Source organism: Pygocentrus nattereri, chromosome 24, assembly GCF_015220715.1.
Source record: "Pygocentrus nattereri isolate fPygNat1 chromosome 24, fPygNat1.pri, whole genome shotgun sequence".
Lineage (NCBI taxonomy): Eukaryota > Metazoa > Chordata > Actinopteri > Characiformes > Serrasalmidae > Pygocentrus > Pygocentrus nattereri.
The window spans coordinates 29697481-29711809 of NC_051234.1; the positions used below are offsets into that span (position 1 = coordinate 29697481).

General features: G+C 42.2%; 1 protein-coding gene across 3 annotated transcripts in view; it reads left to right on the top strand.

Moving 5' to 3' along the window:
- Positions 1-14329, top strand: part of ek1 (eph-like kinase 1) — a 136092-nt gene that overhangs the window by 9238 nt on the left and 112525 nt on the right. For all 3 annotated transcript variants that reach the window (XM_037534053.1, XM_037534055.1, XM_037534056.1), the window contains exon 2: positions 13895-13959. In XM_037534053.1, the coding sequence (XP_037389950.1) occupies positions 13895-13959 (65 nt within the window). The remainder of the gene's footprint in view (positions 1-13894; positions 13960-14329) is intronic.

Genomic DNA, 14329 nt, shown 5'->3' on the forward strand with positions numbered 1-14329 from the left:
ATTGGCCACCTTTTACTCTGTTCAGCACTGAAAAGGGACCACCACAGGACCACCCCTGCCCAGATTTTGCGTCTCAGCAAAGTGGTGGCTTGAATGCGGTAGTGCTGTGTTAGAGTGTGTTAATCATAGTGAATTGGTCCCTGTTTTTGCTGCTCTTCTGAGAAGCCTTTCCTCTGCACATTGGAACGTTGCTGCGTCCCACGACGATGAATTCATTTCCTCTGCTCCAGTACGATTCCAGGGAGTTTTACACACTCTGTGCTTCATTAAGCACACAGCCATATCTGCACATAAACATCACATGAACAATGAACATCACACAAACATGAACTTTATATAATCCTCTTCCACTTTCGGAGTGCAGTGCTGTTGAAATAGTAAAATTATGGACAGCACTTGTCTTAAACACTCATAAATGCAGTCCAGCAGCGATGATGACCGCCTCAAAATGTCAGCGCTGTTGACATGCCTGGCTGAACCCGTGTATGAACCCTGGCATCAATGTATGTGTATCTACGGGGAACACTCTCTCCAGCCATAAACATGAGGTGCGTTCAAATTCAGCGAAAAGAGGCGAACGTTTGTGGCTAATTTGCTCTCTTTGAACGATTTTGTGTAAACATTTAATTTCAGCGGTAACCCTTCGTCCGGCTGCCCCGTAAGTTCGCAGACAACTACCTCCTGAAACTGCAAGTGATGCCGCACGTTAGTGGAGAAATCAAAGTGAACAGAAAACTGTTTGCAAATTTTCTTCTATGTTTGCCGAATTTGAACGCACCTGTGCCCTTGACGTTAAGGCAGTAGGCGGTGTTTAAATCTGTAAACGTTATTTGCAATGTAAACAGGGTCGTTATGAATAATGGTTACCTGCTTCTCTGTTTCAACTCCATTAACAGTTCAATAGAACATTTTGCGTGAAGTGTTCACACACTTTTTGTTCTTGAGGCAGCCATTGCGCTTCGGTCAACTCTCCAGTAAGCGGTAATGTCAAAACATTAATAAAAACTAATAGACCATTAAATTAGTTGGCAACTAATTTGACCATCGATTTCAGTCGACCCTAATGAACAAAGTAGTGCTGCGGTGAATTGTATTGGTGATGTGTTTTGCAGTAATGTATTGCGATTAAAGGTTACCCTGTATTCTTTAGCACTATTGCAGCACAGTCTCATGTCAGTCTTTGGCTGCTCCAAAGCTACTGACAGTGCTTTCCTTTGGGTATTACGTGCCGGTGTCCACACATTTTAACACCCCTGTCAGCAATGGATGTGTGAATCCACTAATCAAGTGGGGGGCTGGATACTTACGGGAATATAGTGTATGTGCAAGTTTTCATGTCCTTAGGAAAAAAAGCTAGGCTTGAATTTCACGAGTCTTGCGTTTGGGATCATCCATAAAGCGAGGAAAATAGCCTGTCCATTCGCATCAGAACAAGGAGGGAAATGGGCACCGCTATCTCCATCAGTATCCTTCAGAATCCTGATATGATTTCTCTGCTGTAGCCTCAGGCGCTGTAATACACTCCCAATCTCCTTTCCACATTTGTTTCCACACTGCTATTACACCCAGCCTCCCCTTGCCCTTGGCAGTCAGGCATTATGAAGTAATTTTAACTCCCCTGATCTGTATGTATGTATGTATGTGTGTGTGTGTGTGTGTGTGTGTGTGTGTGTGTGTGTGTATGTATGTGTGTGTGTATATATATATATATATATATATATATATATATAATATATATATATAGAATACCGCTCCATATTGGCAGGAGCTTGTTTTACCTTTGGCAGAGTAAATGAATTGATTAAAACAGATCTGCGCCATTTGTACATGAGACCTTTTAGCCAGCGGCGGCTTTGATCCCTCCTTCCAGCCCGGTCTTTTAGCTTCATTAGGACGTGCACCGTTAACGACAAGTCTAATGTGCTGCGGTAATGCTTTCTAATGACAGAAGCGTTGAGGGCAGCACTGCAGACTATTCATTAACTGTACTTTTATCACTGATTGTCTGCTCTCCTGCTGGGCTGCAGACAGGGAAGACTGATCGTGGGTGTTTTTTGTTTTTTAATTGGAGCACTTGAGTATTGTTTCTGAAGACACTAGCTCTGAAGAGAAGCTGTCAGAGTTTGAATGTGGTTGCTTTCATACCCTATTAGTGCAGAGTAGTCACAGTATTTCAGTTTTGAGTATGCTTGATGGTGGAATTGACTTATTTATGCTTCTAGCAGCTGTTGTGAGATTCGACAAAGTTTAGAATACGTTGAATTTAGAATTATTTTAGGTCCGAACCAAAATAGCAGGTGTGAAAAGTGCCTCGGACCACGATCTGGACCAAAAGACATTTTAATTTGATCCGCCTGAAAGAGGTCCGTCTTAGTCCAAATCTTACTAATGCATGGTTTGTTTCATTTGCAGTGCGAAAAATACTTTTTGAATGGTTCGGACTTTTGGGCTAATTGAAGGAAGTTGAGGCAGGCTGTCGTCACCTAATAAACAACAACAGAAGAAGAAAAAGTACAAGGAGAGCAGTAAAAATTTACTGTGTTAACACATGGAGAGAGGAGGAGACTAAATATTTAATACTAATCCAGCCAAAATCATATAAAAAAAGCCAAAACTTGTATGTAAATCAATGAGAGAGCCAATGAGCGAGCCAATGAGCGAGCCAATGAGAGAGCCAATGAGAGAGCCAATGAGAGAGCCAATGAGAGAGCCAATGAGAGAGCCAATGAGAGAGAGAGCCAATGAGTGAGAGAGAGAGAGAGAGAGCCAATGAGTGTGAGAGAGAGAGAGAGACAGAGTGTGAGAGAGAGAGAGAGACAGAGTGTGAGAGAGAGAGAGAGAGACAGAGTGTGAGAGAGAGAGAGAGACAGAGTGTGAGAGAGAGAGAGAGAGACAGAGTGTGAGAGAGAGAGAGAGAGACAATGAGTGTGAGAGAGAGAGAGAGACAATGAGTGTGAGAGAGAGAGAGAGACAATGAGTGTGAGAGAGAGAGAGAGACAATGAGTGTGAGAGAGAGAGAGAGACAATGAGTGTGAGAGAGAGAGAGAGACAATGAGTGTGAGAGAGAGAGAGAGACAATGAGTGTGAGAGAGAGAGAGAGAGACAATGAGTGAGAGAGAGAGAGAGACAATGAGAGAGAGAGACAATGAGAGAGAGAGAGAGAGAGAGACAATGAGTGAGAGAGAGAGAGACACAATGAGAGAGAGAGAGAGAGGATTTTCATTTTTCTCCATCCAGACGGAAAAGGCTACCGCAGGATTGACAACTCTTTGACGTCAGATGCTCCTCCACAAAGCAATCAGTATCATATATATATATATATATATATATATATATATATATAGGGAGATGCAGCCCACAAAGGTGGTGATGACAGGACACAGGTGTGTCATGCAAAGGTTTTTTAGTGCACTCGCTGATTTGCAAAGCGATATGCAAACTAAACGGATCAAATGTATACAGTGTAACAAAAACATGAGCCTCGGTTCAGACCTTGGTCCAGACTCTCAGGTGTGAAAACTCCCTAAGATTCTACGCTACCGAGCTTAAAGAGTTAGGCAGCTGATACCAAACATGATTTAACTCAGCTAGTTTATCTATGCTGTTCTGCGATGCTTCCTATGTGCTATAGATGTGCTCTGTACTATCTGCTGTGCATGTTTCGCGTGTTTAAATATCTGCAGAAGTGTTTTTATGCTTCCTTCTTTGGACTGAACAGAAAAGTAAGCATAAGATGCAGGCTCTTCACTGCCCTGTGGTATAACGCAGAGTTTGGACATCTTATAGTTTTTAAATGTGAGAAAGAATAACATTAGAGAGAAGCAAAGTCTAGTCATTATGGTACCACTTTAGCAGCACGGGAGACTCACAGACCAATCGCAAGAGGTGTAAATATCACACGTGATGCTACTCAGCCAATCAGGTCCATGCATTACAATAAGCACTGAGACTCAAGTGAATGACGCACAAACATCTGCTGAATTGGACTTTATTTGATTTGATATTCAGTTGTTGACTATAAAAGATGTTGATATTTCTACTAGGCCACTTCACTAAACAGTATATGGCACTGAGTCAAGATACGAGTTGAACATTATGATGTTCTGGATCTTTGCTTGAGGAAATTTTCTCTAACTGGACCTTACTGAATTTTAATTAAAGACCCCTGCTATACACAGTCTAAACAGTGTAAGCTTTCACACTTGCAAAATAAAAATCATCTGAATTCAATAACACATTATATATTGATGTAGCATTTGTGGAACGTGGACAGGTCAATTGTCTATGAAACATTAAGCGTTTCTAAGCTGAAAAGCACAATCTCATCTGAGACCTCCAGAGAGAACTAATGTCTTTTAACAGCTGCATAGGTTATAATGGCTCAATATGAGCTCATATATAGCCGGTGATGTCACCCTTTGAATGTGGCGGTCCCAGTACGAGGGACTTTCTAATTGGGTCTTGAGTTCGTTTGCAGTTTTAACCTGTCTGAGACATCTCTTGGGGTCTGGTAGGCCTTACAGGGGACTGGCTAACCAGGCAGGTCCAACAATATTGACAACCCACCCCCAACACACATACACACGAGAACACACACCCACGCACAAGTGGCAGGTGTGGGGTAAGCCATGTGTGCTGTTCTAATGAGCCATCCCAAGAGTGTGCTGTGTCTAACTAACCCACACAGACCACCATCTCACGCTACATCTAACACAGACTTATTTGTACCACTCATGCTCCTACATGCTGCTTGCTGGAGCCTGTCAGCTTTCTGTGACACACATTATACACATTATTAACTTGGGAAATCGTCCCGGCGGCGGCGGCTGCTGCTGCTCTGGCCTCCCCGAATCACTAGCTTAAGTGCTTCCTGTTTAAAGAAAGTCTGGCTGCTGAAAAAAAAACCATGTTTCGTGTTGAACTTTGACTCAGTCTGGTTTTCTCTTCGGCGAGCTTGGACAACTTCTCCTTCCTATGGGCCTCCATTTACATTATGTACACTCGTTATACGACCGGCCCTGTCCCGTTAGCACTGCCTCGCACCGCTTGGCTATTTTAAGTGAAGCTACATCCATCAACTTGTGCTGAGGCTTGCTTCCTGTGTTTGTTCCAGCCTTTTTTTTTTTCTTGTTCTCGGTTGGATGGCTGAAGTGCATTTTATCTGAGCGAATGTCTGGTCGCTGTTTATCTCTTACCACAGGGGCCTGGTGGTCTTTCTCAAAGATCGTGTTGATATGCTGGTGTCTTCCATCTACGCTGATATGTCCATATCTTTGGGGCAGAACTGCTCAGTATCTGGAGCTCAGCGTGAGTTCCCATGGCTTAACGCTGCAGATGCTCCTCCACTGTGATAGACTACTGTGGATCATGACTTCCTGTCAACAAGCTTTGCGGCTCATTAGTTTCTAGCCTTCTGTCTGGAAGCTTGGAATCTTTAAAAAGGCCACTAAATGCTTCAGCCTTCAGAATTTGAGGTAAGCAGTGATTTAGGGCCTGACCGATATGAACATTTGACTAACCGATATCAGCCGATATCATTTTATACGGTCAACAATGAAACGATCTCTTCTAGTTTTAGTAAAAAGGGGAATTCCACAGATTATAACTGCATAATTAAATCATTTACCAGTAGGCGGTCATTCAGAGTGATTGATGGGAAAAGGAAATGCTTAGTTCTTGGGAAAATTACTGAATCAAAAGTGCTCACATCACAAAGTTATTGCATAATATGGCGATGAGTGTTTTGCTTGATTCCTGGAGATAATGTTTTCCGATAGTTTTGAGAAGGTTTTGGCCTGAAACTTATTTTTTAATGGTCATTCATGGCTATGAGGTATATGCAGGGCATTGTAAGGCGCAATAGTTTGTAGATTTCTTTTCCCCACATTCACTACTACTTTATCAATATCATCCTTACAAATAAAAACTCCGAATACTCAGAATAGGTTCACTGGTAGTTTCAGATCAAGTGTCAAACTCAACTACTAAGAGGGCCACATTTAAAAAAAGCTCAAATCCATGGGCCAGAACGTGTTTTACTTCATTTGTAATTAACATTTTTGCTTCAAACCGAATTGGCCATTGTTTATTCAAAATGCGATAAAACATCTGTATTGGTAAGATACAGATATTTGTAGTAGACCTTGAAATATTGCCTGGTGCTCTGTCTTTTAAACCTACCTATTGCTTCAACTAGACACCTGGCATGTGTTCTTTGCTGCAAGTTCATTAACACTTGGGCTCAATTTCTAAGCCAACGTTAAGAATTTATGTTGGCTAAACTGCAGTTGGTGTGTTTGGTGATACAAGACGAACTGTGTAGAATTGTGTAGAACTGCTGTGTAACAACTGTCCCATTGATGATTGTTGGGGTAGGAGAGTCTGAGCATGCATAATGTTGCGGTGCATGCTGGGGACTGTAGTTATATTAATATTAATAGAAAATGAAAATACTTTTGCTTTGGTTGTGTGATTGTGTCACGGGCCTGATCTGGTGTTTCATGCGTGGGTTTTAAATAGTGGGATGCACAATAATATTTGAATCATATCAGTATTGGCAGATTCTTGTTAAAGAAATATTTCCACATCAGGCAGATGTTTGTACTTCACCGGTGTTTAAAACGGCTATTTGATGATGTGTATATTGTACTATGGCATAACAAAGTTTACCCAATGCTTGGCTGCTAAACTTAAATGTCTACGTTTATCATCTGATAGAAATGCTACATTCCTCTCTAATGCCAGTCCAGCTGGATGTTGTCCCAGTTACATTTCATAGACGTTAGTGTATCGATGCTGGCAGGTATTCACATGAAAAGCATGTCATTGGCTCACAGTTCCCATATTGCTCTATTCTTTTTGGATAGTGAATAAATGGCTATGGTTCTTGACATTGACCTCTGTTTCTTATGCCCACCACTGTAAAGAAAGATTCTCTGCCATGAATAACTTCACATTGCTTCACTCTGGGTGACTGTTTACATCTCAACCAAAGAATTATGAAGAAATTTTAAATAAAGTCTGAAATTCCAGTTTAAACAGCGCTTGACTGACTAGAATATGCGTGTGCTGGTAATGTGGGGCAAGTCTGATCTTTGCTTATGATCTGAAGAGATAATAGCACTGCTGTCATCCCAGAACTGCTTTTCCTTTCCAGTCCTATCATAGTAGACCTATTTTTATCGATAGTGAAAGCTAGGAGCTCCGTTGACAGGTTTCTGACTGTAGCTGGCTGACGGGTGTTTGGGAATTCCAGCAGCTTTGTCTGGCTAGACTAGCACAGGCTGGACATCCCTGGTGGATCTCATCAGACAGTCCAGTCAGGTTGGACACTCTCTTTAGCCCCACTGCGAGCTCTGCTGTCCCAGTGGACTGCAGCACTCACTCCACACAGGCTGACTGACAGATGCTGCTGACTTCCTCTCGCTCTAATGTATATCACATTCTGCACTGAGGTACAGTGATGGCAGGTTGACACTTCATATGTGGAAAGAATTTGTAGATCGGTGTTCAAGACTGGCTTCAGTGTTCTTGCTGTGGCAGCTGGTTGAAATATCTTGGATTGTCTGCACTCATAATAATAAAGATGTCAAAGTGGGTTCTTTCAGGAGATGCCGTAGAACAGGGGTCGGCAACATGTGGCTCCAGAACCGTATTGCTGCCCTGTTGTGGCTCCGCTGCAGAATTAGATCAGTAGGTAATAATAAAATAATCCTCCTTTACAGTAAAATAAAGCTCTGCTGATCGTTCAACACAGTTTAACTATAAATGGTCTTAAACACTGGAGTTATTGCAGTTTATAACTGCTGATTCACCCTTTAACCCTGAAGATTGGTGGGACTGCTAGACATGCAAAAATCTTGTCCAGCTAGCTTTGACAAAGATTTAAGATGAATGTTGATCATTTGGTGACGAATGGACTTATTTGCATGGTGCAGCAGTTACATTCTGGCGCCTCAGGCGGCATTTAAGGTGGAACAGGAAAATGTGAACAAGGAGCTGGCGAATGAGAATCAGACTTTTAGCTTCGTAAGAAATCAAACGTTGAGAGACGTTTTAGAAGAACCTGTTCTACTTTTGAGGAAAAGTTTCCTGCCAGAGATGTGAGAAAAGCAGCTACAGCTGAGTTAAAGCTTAAAGCAGAGCAAAGTCCATCTGTGTTTTCATTTATATTTTTAGCCTATACTAGTACATTAACATATACTGAGACACATTTACAGCCAAGATGGTAAAATGGACATGAATTTTGTGGCTCTCGGGGTGGTCCGATTTTTGTTGAAAGGACAAAATGGCTCTTCTTAACCTGAATTTTTAAAGAGCTGATTTAGTGGACATGTCAAAGATATTCATCGCGAGTTAGTCGTCACTCAATAATATCGGATTATGTCGCCTTTATCATCAGGCCTAGTGTACACTTTAAGGACTAGTATTTTAGGGGGCATGTGAATCTCCTCTGCTTCTAATCAGTGCCTAAAATACCAAGTCCAAGCTTCATGCTTCAAGTCAAACGAAAAAACATAAGTTTTAATGCATGCACATGTACGCACTGCCGTTCTCTAGGCCCCACATTGTGCTTCTCAGCATTTTGCCATTGCTATGTTTTAATTAAAGGAAACCTCAAACATTTACAGTTGGCAGTAAGATCTGTATCTGTGTTCTTCATTAAATGTAACTGATTTTAATGTAATTGAGTCAATGTTACTGTCAGTTAAGTACTTTCCGCGTGATGCGTAGTTGTTGAGGTCAGTTTAAAGAAACGCAGCACTGGTGAGCCCATTCTGTTGGATGTGATGTGAGAGTACCCTTCACTTTTTACTGTCTCTGGTTACTGTTTGTGCTGATGGCTGCAGTTTATCGGCATAAACGGTTAAATCTGATCTCTGGCCCTGAGGTTGATCTCTCTGCCCCTCGGGGGGATTCCAGCCAGGCACACAAGCTCAGCGGTTTAATTGGAAGAAGAGGCTCCGTCCTTGGTGCTCTTTTTAAACACTACAAGCTAAAAAAAAAAAACTTATTGGTGTAACATTTTTGTTTTTCATGGCCATTTACAGTGTACAGTCTTATTTTAGGGAATGTTAAAAGGAACAGTCATATTTAATTTGATATTTAATGAAATATCTACTGCTGTGCGATTTTAACATCTTACCCTGTGAAGTCAAAATGTATTCACATGAATTTTTACGCGTTAAAGCAGCTGTACAGAAAATCCAAGCCCCAGTGAGCAAGCCAAGGGCGACAGGGGCAAGAAAAACTCCCTAAGAACAAGAGGAAGAAACCTTGAGAGGAACCAAGACTCAGAAGGGGAACCCATTTGTCTCTAGTTGACACTGGATAGTAGAACCACAAGGCAATAAGAGCAAATGAACAGAGAATAGGATTTTACAATTAATATACAGTATTGAACATGGAGAAAAAGAAGTCAACCAGCCTGTCACTTTAGATTAAGCTGTGATCATTGATGGCTACTGTTAGAGGCCTATCTGAGTGACAATGAGAAATACATCTATGACGACTAATGAATGTGTCCATGTCTGCTTCATCCAGTGATATGCAGTGTAACTAAAAATGAGGCCTGCGTTTAATAAGGGCATCCTATATCGGTCACAGGACCACTTATCCCTTACCCTCTGTTTTGCGTATTCTTGGGGTAGGGTGTCCCAGTTTTAGTTGAGATAGAGGGGTGGTGTAAAGTGTTGGGGCTACATGACCCTCCAGATGGACGTTTTTCAGACTCCAGCGTTGTGAGAAAAAGAAAAACTGGCAGTATGGCTGCACAAGAGACCAAAGAAACCCACATCTGAGAATTGTCTCTATTAAAAATGTAATAATCACTGTTTTATCTTAGTTTAATGTCGTTTCAACGCATTATGGTCATTTTCTTCATGGCAAGCATAAAAATTGCAAATAGTATGCTAATGCATCGGTAGCTAGCTAGCTAAATTTCCTGTTCCACCTTAAATAGTCCAGCAGTTCTGACGCCTGAAGTGCCAGAATTAATATGACTTCAGCTTCATATCACTGAAGAATTGGGGCTGGGTGATAATAAATAATTGCCACCCCCATTATTACCTGGGCTAATAAAAGCCCAGCAGTGAGGAGCTGAACTTTCCCCTCCTCTGCTGTCCCTGCAGACGGGCAGGGTCGCCTACAGAGCGGCGCTGGTAGTTGTTAATGAAGGGATGCTCTTTTATCTGAGGGTCTCATTTTGTAGGGGAAACCTTTAACCATTAAATCTTTTAAATCAGATCCAAGGGGCAGGTTGAGCCTTGAAAATAAGGGGTAGGGGTTAAAATAAGAAATGGAATTGGGTCTCTCTCTCTCTCTCTCTCTCTCTCTCTCACTCACTCACTCACTCACTCACTCACTCACTCACTCACTCACTCACTCACTCACACTCTCTCTCTCACTCACTCACTCACTCACTCACACTCTCTCTCTTACTCACTCACTCACACTCTCTCTCTTACTCTCACTCACTCTCTCTCTCTCTCTCTCTTACTCTCACTCACTCTCTCTCTCTCTCTCTCTCTCTCTCTCTCTTACTCTCACTCACTCTCTCTCTCTCTCTCTCTCTCTCTCTCTCTCTCTCTCTCTCTCTCTCTCTCTCTTACTCTCACTCACTCTCTCTCTCTTACTCTCACTCTATTCGCTCGTCACTCTATGTATCACTCGCTCTCTTGCTCTCTGTCTGTCCGTCTCTCTCTCTCTGTCTCCCTCTCTTTCCCTCTCTCTCCTCCTGGTCTTGTTCTCTTTGCTCCTAAATGTTTTGTTGCTGGTTTGCGGCCTTTTGGCAGGTACATTAAAGAACTGCTTTGTGCCTGGATAGGATGGGGATTAGGACCAGAGAATTGCAGGATTCTCTTATTTTCTCTGAGAATAGAGGCCAATGAAAGAGAGGCTCCCCCCATCTTTGCCCTGTTGAGCCGTGTGTGTGCGTGTGTGCGCGTGCATGTGGTTTTCTGGTGTCAGGTCCCTGGAGGCCTGGATAAGGAAAGGGGAAGCTTTCTGCTCTTCTTATAAGTCCAGCGCTTAAAGTGTATGTTTCAGGCAGAATTAAAGGCACCCCACCAGAAGTTACATACTGCTGACCTTTATTATTAACAAGCTATATAAAAGCAGTCTATACATGTTTGTTTTTCGTTTGTTTAATTAAATTACCGCTACATCGGATGAGAGATATTGGCTGGTCTGATGGCACGTTTTGTATGTTTTTATGAGTAACACACACCTCAGTGGCTCACAATGTCAAAATCTGTGAAAAATGTATCCAGCACTGACTAATGTGCCCAACACTAAAACATATGAATTCATCACTGACTCTGCATGGCTGTAAGAATAGAGGAATGCATCTGATGTAGATAAACTGGTGAAAACATTAAATTGAACTAAATATGTAGCATAGAGAAGCCTACAGTATGTAATCTTCAGTCTCTCTTCAATCTCCCCAAGTTCAGCTACGTCACTATGCTGCTGCTCCCCTTACTGGCTTCCTGCAGCTGCATCAGATTTAAAACACTAATGCCGGCCTACAAAGCCAAAAATGGACCAGACCCTACCGACTTGATGGCAGCCGTGAAATCTCGGACTGTACCACAAGCCCTGCGAGCTTCGAGTACAGCTCGGCTTGACCCGCCTTCCTTCAAGGCGCGTGGCAGACAAGCGTCGAACGTTCTCCGTACTGGCCCCCAGGTGGTGGAACGAACTCTCACTGGCTGCCCGTACAGCAGAGTCTCCCGCGGTCTTCAAACGCAGACTGAAGACTCTTTACACAGCACTTAAATGAGCACTGAATTAAGTATTGATTGTCATGTATTGTACTGCACTTGTGTAGTGTAGTGTAGTGTAGTGTGTTGCATTGTTCTGTGTTCAACTCCTTTTTCTCTGGGTATCAATAGTGACTCTGTTTCTAGCAGTATCTGAGCTCAGGACCGTCTTTCTCTCTAACCTGTTGGAAATTAGCAAAGATACTTTCTCTAGATTGACACAGCACTTCTTGTAAGTCGCTCTGGATAAGAGCATCTGCTAAATGCTGTAAATGTAAAGCCTGGATGTTTTGATCCTCTAACACTGTCGTCATGCATCATGCCCCTTCCCTCAGAGTACGGCCAGTAAGGAGAGAGATCCACATTTGAACCATTAATGAATCATTTGAAGAATGCTAATTGTTTGTGTTCCATCCAAGCTTCCCCACACGCTCTGTTTTAATTAGACTTTGGATACACTTGTGCTTTTTTGTATTTCTCTCAATTTTTTAATTTTACGCCAAAGGGTGTGTGTTTGCAACAGGAGAGGGAGAAGTTGATATGCAGCGTGAAAGAGGAGGAACATCTGAGGTTTGAATGTGATTAAAAATTAATCACCCTGCATGCCAGGGCTGTAATTGGTTTGGGATGGAGCTCAAAGTGGGAAGTTCATGGCTGAGGCTACAGGGAAACGGCCTGACCGATATAAATAGCAGAGGCGCTGTTATTTTAACCTCTGAAAATGTTATTTCAAGAATAGATTTCACCAGGCAGGATAACAAGGTCCGACTTGATTTGCTTTTGTTTTCTTGTGAACACTTTTAAACTGGTTCTCGGATGTGTTGGCTGTGCTGTGTATTGTAGTGAATGTGTTATATCAGATATTTTGCTTGCCCTTGTTCAGAGGGGTTTTCTTGTTACAGCTTGATGTGTTGCACATAACCAGTTCTGAGCAGCTGTTGGAAATAGATAAGCATGTTTTCATTAAAGGTAGATCCGTAGTAAAGGTAGTGTGCATGCATACAGCATGATCTTTTGTTAGGGATGTGCTCAGGTGCTCGAGTACTCTGTTAACCTTTCGGGGTGCGAGTATCTGAATAGTGAAATCACCATTTGGGTAGTCACAGAATCACAGGCCAATGGTGCTAACTAATTAACTTTTGCTGATGTGAAATGGGTCTAGAAACACTTAAAAAATATATATTTCTCTGACAAATTAACAAGTTGGCTCATAATCCGCTGAGGAGACAATACCTTATGTAGAACACAGTGAGCCTATGTTTGCATGCAACATTGCACCAGTTAGTCCTAGTGTTAGCCCATCACCTGAAAAGTATGTAACGCTTTCTTTTACAGTCTCCTAAGTTGTAGGTATTAACTAGGCTAAGATGTGGTGCAAATTCCACAGTGCTAGGTAATTATTTTGGATAACATGATGGCGAATTGCAAGAGTCTGAATCTGAGTCTGTCTGAATTACACTAAAAGGTTCTGTGTCTTTACTGTGAAGTTTACACCACTTACTCAGTTTTTATGTGAAGTGTAACTATTTAAGTAAAAAGTACCCAGAAGTTATATGGCATAAAAAGATGTACATGAACACAGAGGCTAACAAATTGTGTGGAAGGTATATATGAATAGCCTATGAACAAAACTGTTGGTTGGTTGGTTGGTTGGTTGGTTGGTGTAGTGGGTAGCACCCCTGCTTTCTACGCTGTAGACTGGGGTTCAGTCCCCTGCTTGCACAAGCACCCTACCACCACCAGTAAGAGTCCTTCACCTTCACCTACCTGTGTAAAATCATGAATTTTAAGTCAGCCAAAATGCCATGAATGTAAAAACTAAATGTAGGCTAAAGCAATTATTCTTGCTATGGTTTTATAGGGTCGTTGCTATTTACTTCAGAAAACTACTACAAAAATCTTTCTGGCAACATTTTTACATCTTTTACATCAGTTCTCTCTCTCTCTCTCTCTCTCTCTCTCTCTCTCTCTCTCTCTCTCTCTCTCTCTCTCTCTCTCTCTCTCTCTCTCTCTCTCTCTCTCTCTCTCTCTCTCTCTCTCTCTCTCTCTCTCTCTCTGTGTCTGTCTGTGTCTGTCTGTGTCTCTCTCTCTCTGTGTCTGTCTGTGTCTCTCTCTGTCTCTCTGTCTCTCAGTTACCTTGCTGGACTCCATGTCTGCTCCTGGAGATCTGGGCTGGGAGGCCTACCCAGCGGAGGGGGTGAGTAGAGTCTTCTTATCTTATAAATTCTATTATGTTTACATAGTTTTTAAGTAATAAAGCTCATTGGTCACCCATTGAGAAAGGTGAACAGGAGGAGTACCTGTTGAGAAGGGAGGCCAGGAGGAGTATCTGTTGAGAAGGGAGGCCAGGAGGAGTATCTGTTGAGGAGGGAGAACTTGAGGAGTATAACAAATAGAAACCCACAACCTGGAGCATCCGGTGGTCTCCTCTTATCCAAATGCCATTTATATGCACAGGAAAATATTTTTTTAAAGTTCCTTCCAACAAAAGCTCCACTGTCAGATTTTTTTTTTTTTTTTTTTTGATAGAACACTTCAAGCGTGTGTTCTTCAGTAACCTTTCAACA